Raw genomic sequence first — 16,422 nt, forward strand, 5'->3', positions numbered from 1 at the left:
CCTGAGTAGATAGTTCCGGTTTTGCCTTGTGTGAGTTTATGTGAATCTTGAAACCCTTTGGTGGCTTCTTCTAGCTCACGGTATGTGAAGAGACGAGTCTTGTTGTAACCTTTGCGAAACGAAACACTAGTAGTAGTAGTTGCTGTAGAGATATCGAACTGTTGATCTGTATGAGTTGTTACAGGACGTTTAAGAAGGCAGAAGAGAGCTAACAGTGATCCCAGTATGAACAGAGGAGCTAAAACTCCTGCATATATATATATGACTGATGATGTTAGCTAGAAGTTTGGTTCAAAGAAATTTTGAATTTATTCAGATGAGACTTGAGAGTATCGTAATTACCGGCTAAAACGGTGAGTTTCTTCCCCTTGTGTTTCTTGATCTCACATTTGTCTCCATATAATTCCTTACCGTCTTTGTAACAAGCTGCAATAACAGTAAATCAAGTAAGTTGCTTGTGATTCAAGAAACACTCGTCTGTTCAAACTAGGGCAAACTGAGTTACTTAGCGAACCGAACCAAACCAAACCTAATGAATTACTATTATTCAATAGAGTAACAAATCTATTAATTTGTTGTTTAGAATAGTGAAATAAGGTTACTTAAAAAGTACTGTATCATACACGTAAAACATGAAAAAGGAGAAGAAAAAAAGCTTACATTTTAAGCAACCGGTTCCATGGACGAAGCCATCGCCAACGAAGCCATCACGGCACACACATCGAACACTTCCTTCAATAGCCGTAGCGTTAACTGTTCGAGCCTCACGATCGCAAATAGCTTCCGAAGAGTTTCTCGGAATCCCCCACTCTAATTTAACTCCTCGTTTACCTCTATTGGTCCCTCTTGGAACAACCCACGAAGAGAATCCTCTGCATCCATATCTACTAAAAACAGAGAAATCATCACCTGCACTCCACGCGCTGTGATCAGACAGAGGGTAGCAACAACCGATATCTCCACCGGAGGTTTCGTCTTCTTCTCTTCCGTCACAACCAATGAGATCGTTGGTTTCGCAGCCGGCTTTACAGAGAGAAGAATCTTCACAGTCGTAAAGACCGATCACGTTTTCTAAAGAGATGGAGAAGAACTGGTTTGCGGAGAAAGGGAAAGATCGTAAGTCGTTGAATTGGCGACAAGAAGGAGATGAAGGGAAGTCTACGAGGAGACCGTCTGCGAAGAACTCGATGATCCGGTAACTTTGGTGGTTTATATGAAGATATAGAGTGGAGGAGTTTGTGCAGGAGAGTCGAAAAGCGACGGACGAGGAGGAGGATAAGAGGTAGAAAGGGAAGGAGACTGAGAAGTCTCCGCACTTTTCCGGTGAACGGAGAGTGTCCGGCTGAGAGAGAGAGATTGAGGTTAGGGTTTGGAGAGTTAAGAGGAGGAGAAGAAGTAGAAACAGAGCAGAGNAGAAGAAAAAAAGCTTACATTTTAAGCAACCGGTTCCATGGACGAAGCCATCGCCAACGAAGCCATCACGGCACACACATCGAACACTTCCTTCAATAGCCGTAGCGTTAACTGTTCGAGCCTCACGATCGCAAATAGCTTCCGAAGAGTTTCTCGGAATCCCCCACTCTAATTTAACTCCTCGTTTACCTCTATTGGTCCCTCTTGGAACAACCCACGAAGAGAATCCTCTGCATCCATATCTACTAAAAACAGAGAAATCATCACCTGCACTCCACGCGCTGTGATCAGACAGAGGGTAGCAACAACCGATATCTCCACCGGAGGTTTCGTCTTCTTCTCTTCCGTCACAACCAATGAGATCGTTGGTTTCGCAGCCGGCTTTACAGAGAGAAGAATCTTCACAGTCGTAAAGACCGATCACGTTTTCTAAAGAGATGGAGAAGAACTGGTTTGCGGAGAAAGGGAAAGATCGTAAGTCGTTGAATTGGCGACAAGAAGGAGATGAAGGGAAGTCTACGAGGAGACCGTCTGCGAAGAACTCGATGATCCGGTAACTTTGGTGGTTTATATGAAGATATAGAGTGGAGGAGTTTGTGCAGGAGAGTCGAAAAGCGACGGACGAGGAGGAGGATAAGAGGTGGAAAGGGAAGGAGACTGAGAAGTCTCCGCACTTTTCCGGTGAACGGAGAGTGTCCGGCTGAGAGAGAGAGATTGAGGTTAGGGTTTGGAGAGTTAAGAGGAGGAGAAGAAGTAGAAACAGAGCAGAGGAAGAAGAAGAAGAAGGAAGAAACAGAGGAGGCATTTCAGGTTTTGGGCAAGAACAATCAATGAGTAAAAAAGATGTTTTGTATAAATGTTTAAAAAGAATATTTAAGATCAATATGCATCAAAAGCTACATTCGTGGGACTTGGAATTATGAATTTTATTTATTTATTTGGGAATTGTGATAAAAAAAAAAAATGAATATCGACAAGCGTGTGTGCACAGTTGTTTTTGTTAGAAACTTAGAGAAATCACTTGATTTCCTAACTATTTTTGGGTTATTAAAAGATATAATTTGCATTTTGGACATAAAGAGTAAAAGAGCGCGAAAGAGAGATGCCACGTGTTGAGATCCTAATAGGTATAATGGAAAATGGAGGGCGGAAATAGATTATAGAAGTTGGGGAATAGGAGACTAATGGTCCGTTGAATAGCTAACACTTTGCACCATCGGACCTCGAGCTCTCCTATTTTTACTCCAAAACGCTAATCTCTTGTTTTGATCAATTTTTAAAAAATTATTTTACTATATAGTTCTATTACCCTAATTACGGCCATACGTATCCGTATAATTCAAGTTTTTTTTTTTTTTTTTGTTTTAATTTGTATTAAAAATTACGGAATGTGTCAGATATCTAAAAGGTTACTCGTTCTCTTCGCTACATAAAACTTGGGAACGGAGGAGAGGCTCACGGGGGCTCTACCGTTACGATGACTTAAGTTTGGTAACAGTGACTATCATACGCTAATGTTATATTCATAGACTTAATTTATATATTTTGTTTTTTTTTGTTAATTTATATACTATGTTATATTCATAGACTTAATTTATATACTTTGTTATAATCGGCTTACAGTTATAGACTTTGTAGTTATACCAGTTCATTATTATTAGTTGACCTTTGTTACCAAACGTCTTATAACTAACTTTTGGATTGTTTTTAAAAAATAATAAATATGAGAATATAGATTGTTTAAAAAAAAAAAAATTGTTTTACTGGTTAAAAACTCAAAACTAAAAAACTGAATTACGACAATATATTTTCTGTTTATTTTCTGTTTAAATGTATTTTAAAAATTAATTATTTTTCACGATAGCTAGCTTATGTTTAATTTAATTATGTTTTAATTTATTTGCCATGCTATCCATCTGTATTTTACAATTATATTTAAATCTAATTTGTTTTTGCTGATTTGTCAAAATTTAATTGGTTTAGTGACTTGTGATTTATAAGATAAATGCTGATACTATATAGAAAACGGTAAATTTGGTTAGATTTAAATTCAGTAAAAAATGATTTACTAACTAATCTATCAATCATTTATTAATAATGATTGGATATTTTCTAAAATGTGGTTTAGTCAATCAATTAAATCGTCAAAATGGTTGAGAACCACACAATTTTAACATTCAAAGAATCCAAACAAATATATTTTTTTAAAAAACAAAATCAAATTCAATGGATTTAACTTTTTTTAGTATTATTGGCTCAACTATATATGAGTCAACTAGATAATTTAATACCAATCCTATTATGCTCAATTTTGGTACAATTTGTATTGACTAGATGGTATGGTCGCCTTACATTGAGCACTAAGACATAAAACAACTTCTATTACATGTTTTCTTATGATTTATAAGTATCATGACACTAATACTTTTTTTTAATAAAATGTTAGTTTGAGTGCCAAGGATTCACTATCGCATCTTTACTTTTGGTCCGTCTCCAAAAAACCAAAATTTCTTGAAGATGCTTCAAAGGAATCACTACAAAAAAATGGTTGATTGTATCAGTTAAATAGTATCACAAAACTAAATGATATGAATTTGAATGACTTATTAATAAATGATGCATAATTATGTATTTTAGCATCCGTTGTTATAATTGAAGTCATAATCGAATAATTTGACATCGGTTCAGTAAAAATGACACAATTTTATTTTACTTTGCATCAATTCAAAAATACTTAAAAGAAAATTTACATCACTTAATATAATGATACAAATTAAATATCAATTAAATAAATGATACAAAACTAATATTAATAATAAAATGATGCTAATTCATACATATTCGATTTCAATTAAGTAAATACATGTATTTCAAAATTTTATTAATATCGGTTGCATATATTTGATGCAAGTCAATATTAATTTACATATTTCAAAAATCAAAATATTTAATATTAATCTTTTTATTCTCCAAGGATCAATTTATTTTACCATAAAAAATCAAAATTATATTGCTATTGCACAAATACAGTTTTATAAATAATATATTTAAAGATACGAAATAATACTTTAAGTAATATAAATTCTGTTCATTTTATTTTATTTGAGAAAATATAATAATTACATTCTCCACCTTACAAACCTGCAAAAAAAAAAATCTAAAAAAAAATTATTCAGAATATCACAAATCTTTCCATAAATTAATAATTATAAACAAAAAGTCAAAAATATACAGTATCCGTGGGAAGATATTATCACAAATATTTTTTTAAACAATTAATCAATATTATCAAAAATCGAAAATCTAGATATCCATATTTTTAAAACAATTAATCAATATTATCACAAATATTGTCCATAAATAACAATGATAAAAATAAAAGAAAACAGATCTGTTTGGATATCGTAACCTGTTTTTTTTTTTTTTTTTTTAAGTTTCTCAACTTTTTCTCGCCTCTCTGAAGATGTGTTTCACATCCCTCATTGGCGCTCAGGTATAACTCACTTTTGAGTCTCCATCATCTCTCTATATCGTGTTGTGCTCATATCTTTTGAGTCTCATTGCAGGTAAGTTCGAGTTTGTGTTTTCTGGAAGGGAAGAGTTCTGCCAGTGGTTGTTCATTAGATCGAATCAGATTCCTGCTGTACCTTCTGGTTTCAATTGGATTCAAGGACGCAGCAGGGTGATCGCTGGAGTTAGGCACTGCGTTCTCGATCCTTCTCCCAGGGAAGATAACAGATGGAAACTCCACCGGTACTCAAGGTCAGATGTGATGGGAGAAGCAGTTTACGTGATGCATTGCTACAGAAACTGACTCACAATTATCAGGTCATTACACATTTATCAAAAGTGTAGTTTTGCCTCATGTGTTCATGTTGTTGTAGTTGTATAACTCAACTCACAGGAGGTTTTGTGTTTATGGAAACTTAGCAGCGGAGGAAGATGAGGAAACTGATTGATTCAAGAGGCGGTTGTAGTCTAGTCTGGAAATAGAAGGTGAAGCTGGAGAGTGGTTCTTAAGAGAGTATGTAACACGATGCTTTTACTATGTGGAATCCGAATATTGTTAAGAGTATGTTAGTATATGGTTAGATTGTAATTGTATTGGAATGATGAATGGATTGCTTAATTAGCTAATAGACTGAGTATTTTGGATTGGAGTTTCTCTAGTCACAAAGCAATAATCATAGGAATAGACTGAGTTTGGCAATAATCATAGGAATAGACTTGAGTTTGGATTGGCTTTTCTCTAGTCACAAAGCAATAATCATAGGAAAGTAAACTCAATATAAGACAAGAGAATAACAAAGTCTGCATCAGTTGAGAGACGAAGAGAGATCAACTTGTCTTTCTCATCATAATTGGCTACTTATTAGTATTATCTTGAATGGGACAAGAATACTTTATTGTTGAGGTCTTGAAGATGTTGGCTGGTTAATACCAGAAATTGACAAGTCGAGCTAGATAAACCGGTTTAGTTCCGGTTTAATAAGTAGCACCCATTAGCCGATCTTCAATCAAGGGGGTGGTATTGGTTTGAGATTTATGAAGATTTTTGAAGAATTCAACAAAATCATAAAAAAATGAATAAGTGAAAGATTGTTAAAGATTGCTAGAGAGTTTTGTTGATTAGTTTTCTAAAATCTTGTAAAGTCTTCCAAACAATCCCTGTATTTTTATGATACTTTTCATGACTTTATTTTGTAAAGAAAGTGTCTAAAATCATGAACCAATAACATAATAATTGAACTCATTAACAATCCTAGATTCTTTTATTTTAATTGAATAACACAAAACTTTTAATGACTTTATAAAAGTCTGAATCCAATAACTCAGATTTGTTAAGATTTTAAATGACTTTTTACAAATCACAAACTAATAACACTAAACTTTAACAGAGTTTAACAAAATCTTGATCTAATAACAACATATTCTACATAACATTTAAAATCTTTAAAACTCTGTTTAAATCTTAAACCAATAACCCCCACCAAGTGTTTAATTGTTTAAAGTTGCAAGTAAAAGAGTACTACAAACATTTTGGTAATGTATTGGAATTATGAATTTTGTTGACTTTTAAGAAGTTGACAAATTGAAACATAACAATTTTGGGCTTAGGCCCATCAAAGCAAAGTGCTCGAGAGATTATATATAAGATGCGAGGAGCCTTCTCCTTCCTTTACAAGTTTGGAATTGGAGGTTAGGGTTCCTATTGATTCTTCGTTTACAAGTTTGGAATTGGAGGGTTGTACGCTACATACAGTATTGTTAACTTTTAATTAGTTTTGGAACCAGAAATTGCTTTCGATAGAGTGTGAGAAGTGAGCGATTCTACAGGAATTTCTCCGGTTCTAAAAGTTAGGGTTACTCTTGATTCTTCGTTTACAAAGTCAGTTTGGTAATTGGAGTTCTTTGTTAATATATATATATGGACGACAGATTTAGTCGGTTGACTAATGATTTGCTCATCAGAATATTGTCCTTTGCGCCAATCGAAGTTGCCGTGACTACAAGCATGTTGTCTAAAAGATGGCTGTCTCTTTGGACAATGTTGCCTAGGCTTAACTTTATAGATAGGGTGGACGGTAGGCCGCACATTTTGTCGTCAGATTTTATCTTTGGGACGTTGCTGTTGAATAAGTCACCAGTTCTTGAAAGTTTTCATCTCGAAAGAGATTGTGAGTGCAGCGCTTCGCAGATTGAGTTATGGGTCAGATTTGCAGTTGATCGTTTCGTGCGTGATCTGAGTATAGCGTTTAACCTTGACAGGTGCGTTGTGAGATTTCCGAGTAGGCTGTTTAGATGTGAAACACTCGAGACCTTGCACCTCCAAAATGTCATTCTTTTGAAAGTTCCTTCTTGGGTTAGTTTTCAATCCCTTAAAACATTGCGTCTTGTAGCTGTCAAGTACGCAGACGAAGAAGTTTTCCTCAGGCTTATATCTAGTTCCCTTGTTCTTAAAAATTTGGTTGTGGGGAGTTGTGAGGACGAAAATGTAAAGACTTTTACCATTAATGTGCCTTCCCTTCAGAGTTTAACCATTTGGACAAATGAGGAATATTACAGGCTGTTTGTGATACATTCTCATTCTTTGAAAGAGTTGGATATTGAAAATGAGTATGGTGAAGTTAAATTTATTGGTGATATGCCCGAGCTTGTCAAGGCAAGTGTTAAGACTTATGAAAGCAAAGGGAATGTTTTGAAGTGTCTTACCTTTGTCAAACGGCTTTCTCTAACACACTTTGGTTCTAAGGTAATTCACATTTGTCAAGTTTGATTTGGTTCTAACACTCTTTGCAAACCGTCTCTGACTTTTGATTTGTCATTTACATGTTTTTTCATTTATAGGTCCAGTATCATATTGGTACCATTTTCTCTCAGCTTGTGTGTTTGGATTTCCGCGGATTTTGTAACAACTGGTGGGATTTGCTTGTAAATTTGCTCCAACATTCCCCTAGACTAGAGATTCTCAAGTTTGAAGATGATGGAGAGGTACTTTCATTAAATACCCTAAGAATGAAAAAATCCTACATGGAGGCTTATTTGATATTTGGTTTTCGGTTTAGCGGTCTAATCTAATTGCACTGTTGTATTCCTACATCATTTGATCACAGGACGAGTTGGAAGATGACAAGGGTTGCTGGATTCAGCCGAGTTGTGCTCCTGAATGTTTGTACCATCTCAAAACCTTTGAGTGGAGAGACTATGAAGGAAAACCAATACAGAAACAAGTGGCTGTTTATATTCTGAAGAATGCAAGTCGATTAGTTACCGCAACTCTCCGCTTTGACCCATACATGGTGAGCAAAAAGGCGTTTAAGGAATTAGAATATGCAACCAGGGGTTCAAGAGCATGTGAGCTTACCATGATGTGCTGAAGAGAAAAATTAGTGTTGAAACTGTCCAGTAACTATTTGAATGTGGGCTTATATCAGAAGCCATTATAGCTTCTTCTCCTTGCTTATCTTTGAGTGGTTTGTGAACCAAACCAAAATGATTTTTTTTTGTTCAGCATTAACAATTGAAAACAAATGCGCCTATTGTTTGTTCCTATGCTTTCGTGTCTACAGCTTTTATGATTTGTTGATATATCATACAAAGTCAAATGTGACTATGGACAAGGAAAGAAATACAAAAAGGCATCAACAGACAAAGAAAATGTAACAGTGATCTTGAAAACTTTTAAACAAAGTACAAAGTGATAAAAACAAAGTTTCATGTCAAAGCTTGAGTTGCCAACCGAATCCGTTTGGGGTCTTTTTGTTCCACATGAATGATAGGATTAGTGTTGTGGATTCTACCTTCTTTAGCTTCCATGGAACATCTTTTATAAGGTTTGAAACCTGTTCTTCCTCTACTTATCATCTTTGAAGCACCCAATCCGATTCCGAGAAATCCTATGTTTCTCTTCTCCTCTTGATCATCAACTGGAGTTAACTGAGCTGTGAAGTTAAGATCAAGTGCCATTGGATATCTATGTTGTTGTTGTTCCTCCTCCTCTCTGTGTTCTTCTCGATATGTAAAACTTTGCGGTAACACCTCTCTGGAGAAGAGAGCTTGAAAGGCAATTCGACCCTGAATGTACAAGTATTTGGTTTCAACAAAACTAGTATGAGAATATAGGATTTGAATGAAGGAAGTTAATCTTTAGTCCAAATACCTCGTCAGACACTGAGTTGGAGCTAGTTCTACCACGGCGTGCATTGGACTCTGAAGTTTGAGGATTATTAGTGTCTTCATTCATTTCTTTCACCTCTCCATTGGTGTCATTCTCTTGCCTCTCTGATGCATCCGCTTCGACATCATCACTACTTGAGGGAGTGTTTGAACCACACGAAGACCGGTCAACTTGTTTTCTGTCTCCTGCTTCATCTGAACCCTCAGTCTCAGCTGTTGCAGAAGGCTGCTTATGACATTCTGGTTTACTCTTATTTTCAATCTCCCCTGAGTCCAATGAGGATCTAGCCTTCAATGCCTCAGAGTGTTCTTGATCTATCCTCTCTCGGCTCTTTGCAGAAACATGTTGTAAAGTGCCTGTTTTTGTGTACTCTACATCACCAGATGGTCCAAACGTAGTTGGAGGATAACTAGAACTAAAGGGAGCACATACAGGTAGCAATCCATTGGCAGCCCACCAAGCACTAGCAGCTGCAACAGTGGCTTCAGCCATGGCAGCCAGATTCGGAGGTGAGTTCCCTTGACCAACTGAGCTACCACCAGAATCAGGAGGCCAAAATGATGAGGCGAAGGTTGCAGCAGAATAAAGAGCCGGTGTATGTAAAAGGTTTGACATAATATGGTTAGGAAACGACTGATAGTCTCCTGAAACTGAGTGGGGATGACTATGCATGGGGGCCTTATTCTCAACTGGCTCTGAAGAAGGATGTGATAGAGAACTTGTTATTGAGCTCCCCATTGGCACTAGCACAGGGATACACCTTGGATAAGTCTGAGGTTCTTGCTCATTATTTACAACATCGTTTTCCAAAGATTTTGAATTCAAATCACAGTGGTTCTCTGAAGTTGAGTCCTTTCTTGTCCCTTTATTCTGACTCACCTGTTATTCCCCCACATTAAGTTTCAAAGTACTAATCTTCTTCTTAAACATCAAATTAAAAAAAAAAATGGAAGATTGGTTTTACCTCTTCCCGTGAAGGCAAGAACTCCCGAAAAATGCTTGTGTTTGATGTCTCTATACAACTTTTATTCATGGAGGACGCAGCAGAGAGGGACTGATGAGTGAAACAATCTGAACAGTTGTCTTCCTTTAGATTCTCATTAGGTTTTGATTGTTGTCGATCTTCATTGGCCATCTAAAAACAAAGCACACACAATCTGTATCAATTGTACATGAGAGGCAATATTACACACTAGAAAAAGATGTCATTGACCATGAAAGAGTCACCTCAGGATGCAACACTTTTTCTGATCCAAGGGACTCTTTTACATGATTCACACCAGGTTTTGACATCGGGATAGTTACACTTGCCGTCTTTCGAGGGTAAGGATTGCTTGGTTTGCGTTTAGGCCGTGGAGGAGGAATAGCTATGTCTAGCGCTTGACCCGTAGCTACACCTTTAGCTTCAGCCTCTTTCTCTACCTGAGAGAGGTTGAGAGTATTCTTGTTACCCTCAAAACAAACATCTAATGACACTAACAAGTTTTAAGAGAAGACGTAGAATATGAAAATGGTTTACCCTCAACGGCTTATCACAAGGAACACTAAACATATTAAAATACATATTAAAATTTAGTTCACCTTTTGAAACAGAATTTTCTAAACGACTTATTGCTCATTAGTAACTCTAATACGTAATCTATACCTTGTGAATAAAGCGACAGAAGCAGAAAACTTGCCTGTCTTCAATAAGTCTTAATCATAGAACCAATGAAGATGAGAAGAGGCAGTTCAAAATTTACCTTGGTGAAAAATTTCTGAGCGTGGCTTCTTATCTGAACAGCAGTTTTTGTGGCTACATGTTCTGTCCAAAAAAGCAAATCAGCTTGACTTTGAAGAAACAAAACAAAAAAAACCTATGCAAAGAAACATATAAAGTAAGTAAAATATATATTAAAAAAAAGCAACCTTCAATCTTTTGCCAGGCTCTACCATAAAGCCTCAAAGCTTCAATGAATCTATTATGTTCTTCCTCAGTCCACCTTTCACGTTGCTTTGTTATCTTATATGGCTTCCTCGTCTAAATATTATCATTTTAATAATCCACACACACACATACAAACGTTTTACTAATAAATTCCTCTATCATTTTTCCCACACCTAAAGCATGTAATTTCAATATAGTTACCTTAATAACAAGATCTTCTCCAGACGAATTAGTCTCCATCACTCTCACTTAAAGTCCTCCTCAAACTATACACACAACTTCAGATATTCTCTTTACAAATTCAACTAACTCCACACACAAACACAAACAATCAAGTAAGGTTTTTTTCATCAATTGGAGAAATCAGAAAGAACATGAGACAACAACAACAAAAAACATTCTTCAGATTAAGTAAAGTACCTTAGAGAGAGAGATGAATCAATTGAAGAAACCAAACTCAGCTTGGATTCAAAAAAGATCCCATTTTCTTAAAAATCTGATTTTGAAAACAGTAAGAAATCGAGAAGTAGAAGAAGCAAAGACAAGTGATTTGGTGTTTTTTTTTATCAATCAAGAAAAAAAAAAGAGACCAGAAGCTACGGAAATAGAGAAATCTCAGCCACTCTTTTTGTCCCTCACTCCAAAAATATATATTTTTTTATTTCGAGGCTAACAAGAGAAACTGCCACACGTCGACATTTTAGTGGCTGATTCGATGATTTAAGCTTTTATTCAATTTACACTCTTATCCATCTCCAACACAACTTGTTCGCAACCTTCTCCGCATCTAGACCACGAGTTCATGGGCTACCTGAAAGGTTAAAATTGTCAATTCGTTCATAATATCTTGATACTGTAGGACCTACATAAGATCGTTCGTCTCTCCCACCATTTTGTTGACACGTGTCTCGTAACACTAGAAGAACCCATCAGTGGACCCGCGAATCCAGACTACTACTTCTCGAACATTGGAACGCGCGCTCCGTGAGGTTCACGACACGCGCTATTTACTCCTCTAATGGACCGAAAATATAATAAGGCCCATATATTTTGGATCCACCAACAAAAGGCGTTTGTTCGTTAAGCTGAGAAGAGAGAGATGATAGCTAAGCCTAAGGTAGGAGATATAAACACAAACACTGACAGATAAATTGATGGGATCATCATGGAAGCGATTATGTATTTTACGAAATTTGTCCAGACCATGCATGAGACTCTCATAATGAGAGGAGACCAAGTTTTGAAAACATGGAAAATGAAATCAACATCTCATATATAGTCTTGAGGAATTTACAACACTTGACATAAATGGATGATATTTTTGAGCTAAAGAAAAGATACGTATGAAAGAGAGATACGAGGGAGAGGACGAAAATTATTTAGTTACAACAAGGAAAGATCGAAAGAACGATGTGGGATCTCTGTTAGATTCTTTTGATATATCCTTCATTCGAATTCATGAATGTCCCCCAAATAACAGAGAAGAAAATGAAACATGTATATAGCTCACCATCTAACAGAGAAGAAAAGCCAAATGAACAATTATAGTTCTCTCATATACGGTAGTGTGTATACCTTGTGATAGTATGAGATGGCCAGCTGAGAAATTCCCCTAGGCAAGAATGAGATGATCAATATCAGTATTGTTTCAAAGAAATGACAGATGTTTAAAAGTACATTCAAGTACCTGCAAAAATGGTAAGTGTAAGCCAAGCCTGAATAAGTGCTTAAGGTTATTTTTTTTTTTTGGTAAGTAGTGCTTAAGGTTATAGTAGATCGTGTAAGCGCTCTCTCATAGTTTCTTAAGAAGATTCAAATATTTGTATTAATGCATTCGATTAGATGACAAAATTTAATACCATTTGTTAACCTTTGTTACCAAAAGACAAAAGTTAAAGAGTAAATCTTAATTTATTTTTAGTATAATTCAATATTTTATGATGAAGAAGGCCCATTAATAATGCTCTAATATTTTACAAACATAAAAAAAGTTATTAGTAATGTTAGACTATCATACACTAATGTTATATTCATAGACTTAATTTATATACTTTGTTATAATCGGCTTACAGTTATAGACTTTGTAGTTATACCAGTTCATTATTATTAGTTGACTTTTGTTACCAAACATTATAACTAAATTTTGGATTGTTTTAAAAAAATAATAATAATGAGAATATAGATTGTTTTTCAAAAAAAAAAAAAAAGATTGTTTTACTCGTTAAAAACTCAAAACTAAAAAACTGAACTACCACAATATATTTTCTGTTTAAATTTGTTTTAAAAATTAATTATTTTTCACGATAGCTGGCTTACATTTAATTTAATTATGTTTTAATTTATTTGCCATGCTCTCCATCTGTATTTTACAATTATATTTAAATATAATTTTTTGGCTGATTTGTCAAAATTTTATTGGTTTGGTGACTTGTGCTTTATAAGATAAATGATCATACTATATAGAAAATGGTAAATTTGGTTAGATTTAAATTCAGTAAAAAATGATTTACTAACTAATCTATCAATCATTTATTAATAATGGTTGGATATTTTCTAAAATGTGGTTTAGTCAATCAATTAAATCGTCAAAACTGTTGGGAACCACACAATTTTAACATTCAAAGAATTCAAACAAATATATATTTAAAAAAAAACAAAATCAAATTCAATGGATTTAACTTTTTTTAGTATTATTGGCTCAACTATATATATGAGTCAACTAGATAATTTAATACCAATCTAGGCTCAATTTTGGTACAATTTTTATTGACTAGATAACTCAATTCCAGCCCAAAGTTAAACTAATACCGCAACTCTCCGCCATGGCTTATTCAAGAGCATGTGAACTTCTCCGACACTAATACTTTTTTATGTACTTTGGTTGCATCTACCCCAATTTGCTGACAGAGATCTACGGTGTTTCTCGGACTCATCTCAGTTTTGAACTGAACGAATACTTCTAGTGGTGCTCATTATCAGGTCTTTACTCTACAATGTCATTCCGTGATACATGTGTTATAAATGTTAGGATACTATATTCGTAAGGTCAAGGGTAAGTAGATACTAATCTATATGAGTTTTAAGATATTATTACGAGTTTTAACATTTGGTTTGTTAAAGAAAATTGGACATACATAATATGATGTTGTTTTATCATTAAAATAAAAATAAACGGATGTGCATTGTACGACGTACATGAAAATTAGTATGACAACCTTTGTTTCTAAGTTTTGTAACTTGCTTGTTCATCATCTGCTTAAAAGGTTGAAACCCCTTGATTTCTCTCAGAATTCTCACTTCTCACTAGCCATTATCTCTAATTATATAGCCCGATAATACTAAAAATGTTGGCTACGTTATCGTAAAATCATATTCTATCTAAGAAACGGTTTAGTTATTACGTAGTCGTCGTACACATCGAAAATTTGACTATTAACTGAAACTTCAGAAAACTAAAACAACTCAGTCATGTTCAGACCATGCATGAGACACTCATGATGAGAGGAGACCAAGTTTCGAAAACATGGGAAATGAAATCAACATCTCATATATAGTCTTGAGGAATTTACAACACTTGACATAAATGGATGACATTTTTAAGCTATAAGAAAAAGAAGACCACAGATACGTAAGAAAGAGAGATAAGAGGGAGAGGACGAAAATTATTTAGTTACAACAAGGAAAGATCGAAAGAACGATGTGGGATCTCTGTTAGATTCTTTTGATATATCCTTCATTCGAATTCATGAATGTCCTCTTCATCTTCTTCCTCCTCCTTTGATTTAGCTGCTGCCTAATATGTCTTTGTATGTGTTCTTGACCTTCTGAAACAGAGCTTCCCTGAAACACATAAACAAACCATTTCCTCGAGAATCTCAGTTTCTTAATTCTCAATACTCCACGAAACTAAACACTGACAGACTTAAAGCATCATATCTAATCTCAGGTTATTAGAGAATTGATTAACCTGTCTGGTTTGAAGATCAAGTTCTTGTAAGTGAACCACTGCAACCAAAAACAAAAACCATATGTTAAGAAGGTCCATCACACTAGCAACTTAACAACTAGTCACAATGGTCCTCAAAAGCATTCATGAGAAGCAAGCAGCAATCCAATTGTAATATAACATCTAAATATGAATAGACTAGATCACATCTCGAATCACTAATCCTAAACCCCAAAGTGATGCTGATGAATCAATCATCTAAATATGAATAGACTAAATAGGCATATGTTCGGATACTCGAATCAGAGGACTAATCCTAAACCCCAAAGTGATGCTTATTGAATCATCTAAATCCTCACAATGAGTTCACCAAAAGCTAAACAGTTCTATAATAAAATCCAAAACTTAATAAGATTCAAATTATACAAAGACAAGATGGTTGAAGAAAAAACTCACCCCTGTGTAACCGATGCCTACAAGTTCGAAAACACCAGGAACCAATGGAAGCCTATCGATTGCCTGTTTCACAAAATCAAACTCAGGAATCATATAATGAAGCAAACTTAACATTAAGGGTTTCAAAGATGGAAATGAGTCACTAACCGAAATCATTCCAGCAGATCCCCAAAGAGCCACGGAACCAGCCAATGCAAGAGAACCAATAGCGTACTTGTCCTCCACTTTCTCCCACTTCAATCCAAACAATCATATTCAGAGAGAACAATACACAGAAACAAGAACTCTGTAAGAAGTAAAGATATAAAGTAAAGAGCTTTTACAGCTTGTTGAGCAGTCTTGACGATTTCAGGTAACTCTGTAGAATCAGCATCGGTAGTAGTAGTAGTAGTAGCAGGAGCTTCACCAACTTCAGTTGTAGCTCTCGTCACAACGTTCCTCACAATCTTCCGACCTTACAAATTCCAAAAAGCTTGCATTTTTAATTTAAAAAAACTCGAAAATTTGGAAAATCAAAGGTTACAGATTTATGTAGAGTGAGAAACGAACAGTAAGCAGTGGCTTTGGCGGCGCGGTTCTGAGACTGAATCGGAGGAGGAGGAAGCGTAGGAAGTGAAATACACGAGGGAGAAGAAGCGGAGGCGGAGGAGGGTTGACGAGAAGGAGGAGCTCTAGCATCGATGATGGTCGAAGAAGAAGAGACTGAAAAGGAAGCCATGGCTTTTGAGAGAGAGCTTCTCAACAAGGCGCCTCAGAAGAATCTCACAGAGAAAAAATTTAAACAAAAAATTAGGTTTTATCTAAAAAGATTAAGGGAGAAGAGAGAAGTGTTGTTTGGGGATAGTGTGGAGATGGTTTGTTTCTCTGTGTGACCAGTCGAAGCCGATTCGACCACTCGTTTTGGGTTTCCCGATCAGGATAGTGCTGACGTGGCGGTCTTTTAGACGATCTTGGAGTTTTCATTGGATAGATGAGAATTTGGGTTTTTTGGCTCCTTTTATA

The 16,422-nt window shown here is 35.4% G+C and overlaps 4 protein-coding genes across 7 annotated transcripts; 1 reads left to right on the forward strand and 3 right to left on the reverse strand.

The window, feature by feature from the left end:
- LOC104788733 (probably inactive receptor-like protein kinase At2g46850) lies at window positions 6-2,239 on the reverse strand (the record flags this gene model as incomplete). The annotated part of the gene is made up of 3 exons (XM_010514516.2): window positions 1,432-2,239; window positions 343-426; window positions 6-247 (listed from the first exon to the last, which is right to left on the reverse strand). Coding segments are annotated over exons 1-3 (1,113 nt in total), but the record flags the coding sequence as incomplete, so codon positions are not given.
- Window positions 6,962-8,292, forward strand: LOC104788734 (F-box/FBD/LRR-repeat protein At5g56420-like). The gene is made up of 3 exons (XM_010514517.2): window positions 6,962-7,666; window positions 7,762-7,905; window positions 8,028-8,292. Exons 1-3 carry the CDS (start codon window positions 6,962-6,964, stop codon window positions 8,289-8,291), a joined length of 1,113 nt encoding a protein of 370 aa, XP_010512819.1. The 3' UTR covers window position 8,292.
- On the reverse strand, window positions 8,470-11,646 carry LOC104784624 (protein CCA1-like). 3 transcript variants are annotated; one of them, XM_010509662.2, is made up of 8 exons: window positions 11,439-11,646; window positions 11,220-11,323; window positions 11,000-11,111; window positions 10,834-10,895; window positions 10,403-10,513; window positions 10,056-10,226; window positions 9,074-9,970; window positions 8,470-8,988 (listed from the first exon to the last, which is right to left on the reverse strand). In XM_010509662.2, exons 2-8 carry the CDS (start codon window positions 11,256-11,258, stop codon window positions 8,629-8,631), a joined length of 1,752 nt encoding a protein of 583 aa, XP_010507964.1. In that variant the 5' UTR covers window positions 11,259-11,323; window positions 11,439-11,646; the 3' UTR covers window positions 8,470-8,628. The 3 variants fall into 3 exon arrangements, with proteins under 3 accessions (XP_010507964.1, XP_010507962.1, XP_010507963.1); XM_010509660.2 differs by having other exon boundaries at window positions 10,319-10,513; XM_010509661.2 differs by having other exon boundaries at window positions 10,319-10,513; window positions 11,220-11,327.
- Window positions 12,359-16,273, reverse strand: LOC104784627 (protein CURVATURE THYLAKOID 1B, chloroplastic). Of its 2 annotated transcripts, XM_010509667.2 has the most exons (7): window positions 15,970-16,273; window positions 15,744-15,874; window positions 15,568-15,654; window positions 15,421-15,483; window positions 14,986-15,023; window positions 14,770-14,858; window positions 12,359-12,482 (listed from the first exon to the last, which is right to left on the reverse strand). In XM_010509667.2, exons 1-6 carry the CDS (start codon window positions 16,136-16,138, stop codon window positions 14,801-14,803), a joined length of 546 nt encoding a protein of 181 aa, XP_010507969.1. In that variant the 5' UTR covers window positions 16,139-16,273; the 3' UTR covers window positions 12,359-12,482; window positions 14,770-14,800. The 2 variants fall into 2 exon arrangements, with proteins under 2 accessions (XP_010507969.1, XP_010507967.1); XM_010509665.2 differs by lacking the exon at window positions 12,359-12,482 and having other exon boundaries at window positions 14,541-14,858; window positions 15,970-16,272.

Source organism: Camelina sativa, chromosome 5, assembly GCF_000633955.1.
Source record: "Camelina sativa cultivar DH55 chromosome 5, Cs, whole genome shotgun sequence".
Lineage (NCBI taxonomy): Eukaryota > Viridiplantae > Streptophyta > Magnoliopsida > Brassicales > Brassicaceae > Camelina > Camelina sativa.

Bases quoted from the DNA above. Each gene is read 5' to 3' on its own strand.
- LOC104788734 (XM_010514517.2), top strand. From the start codon at position 6,962: ATGTTGCCTAGGCTTAACTTTATAGATAGGGTGGACGGTAGGCCGCAC. The intron at 7,667-7,761 runs GTAATTCACATT...TTTCATTTATAG, and splicing joins TAACACACTTTGGTTCTAAG to GTCCAGTATCATATTGGTAC. The intron at 7,906-8,027 runs GTACTTTCATTA...ATTTGATCACAG, and splicing joins AGTTTGAAGATGATGGAGAG to GACGAGTTGGAAGATGACAA.
- LOC104784624 (XM_010509660.2), bottom strand. From the start codon at position 11,258: ATGGAGACTAATTCGTCTGGAGAAGATCTTGTTATTAAG. The intron at 9,971-10,055 runs GTAAAACCAATC...GGGGAATAACAG, and splicing joins TCTTGCCTTCACGGGAAGAG to GTGAGTCAGAATAAAGGGAC. The intron at 8,989-9,073 runs GTATTTGGACTA...TTGTACATTCAG, and splicing joins CCAACTCAGTGTCTGACGAG to GGTCGAATTGCCTTTCAAGC.
- LOC104784627 (XM_010509667.2), bottom strand. From the start codon at position 16,138: ATGGCTTCCTTTTCAGTCTCTTCTTCTTCGACCATCATCGATGCTAGA. The intron at 15,655-15,743 runs GTAAAAGCTCTT...TTTGGATTGAAG, and splicing joins TCAAGACTGCTCAACAAGCT to TGGGAGAAAGTGGAGGACAA. The intron at 15,024-15,420 runs GTGAGTTTTTTC...TTTTGGTTGCAG, and splicing joins TAGGCATCGGTTACACAGGG to TGGTTCACTTACAAGAACTT.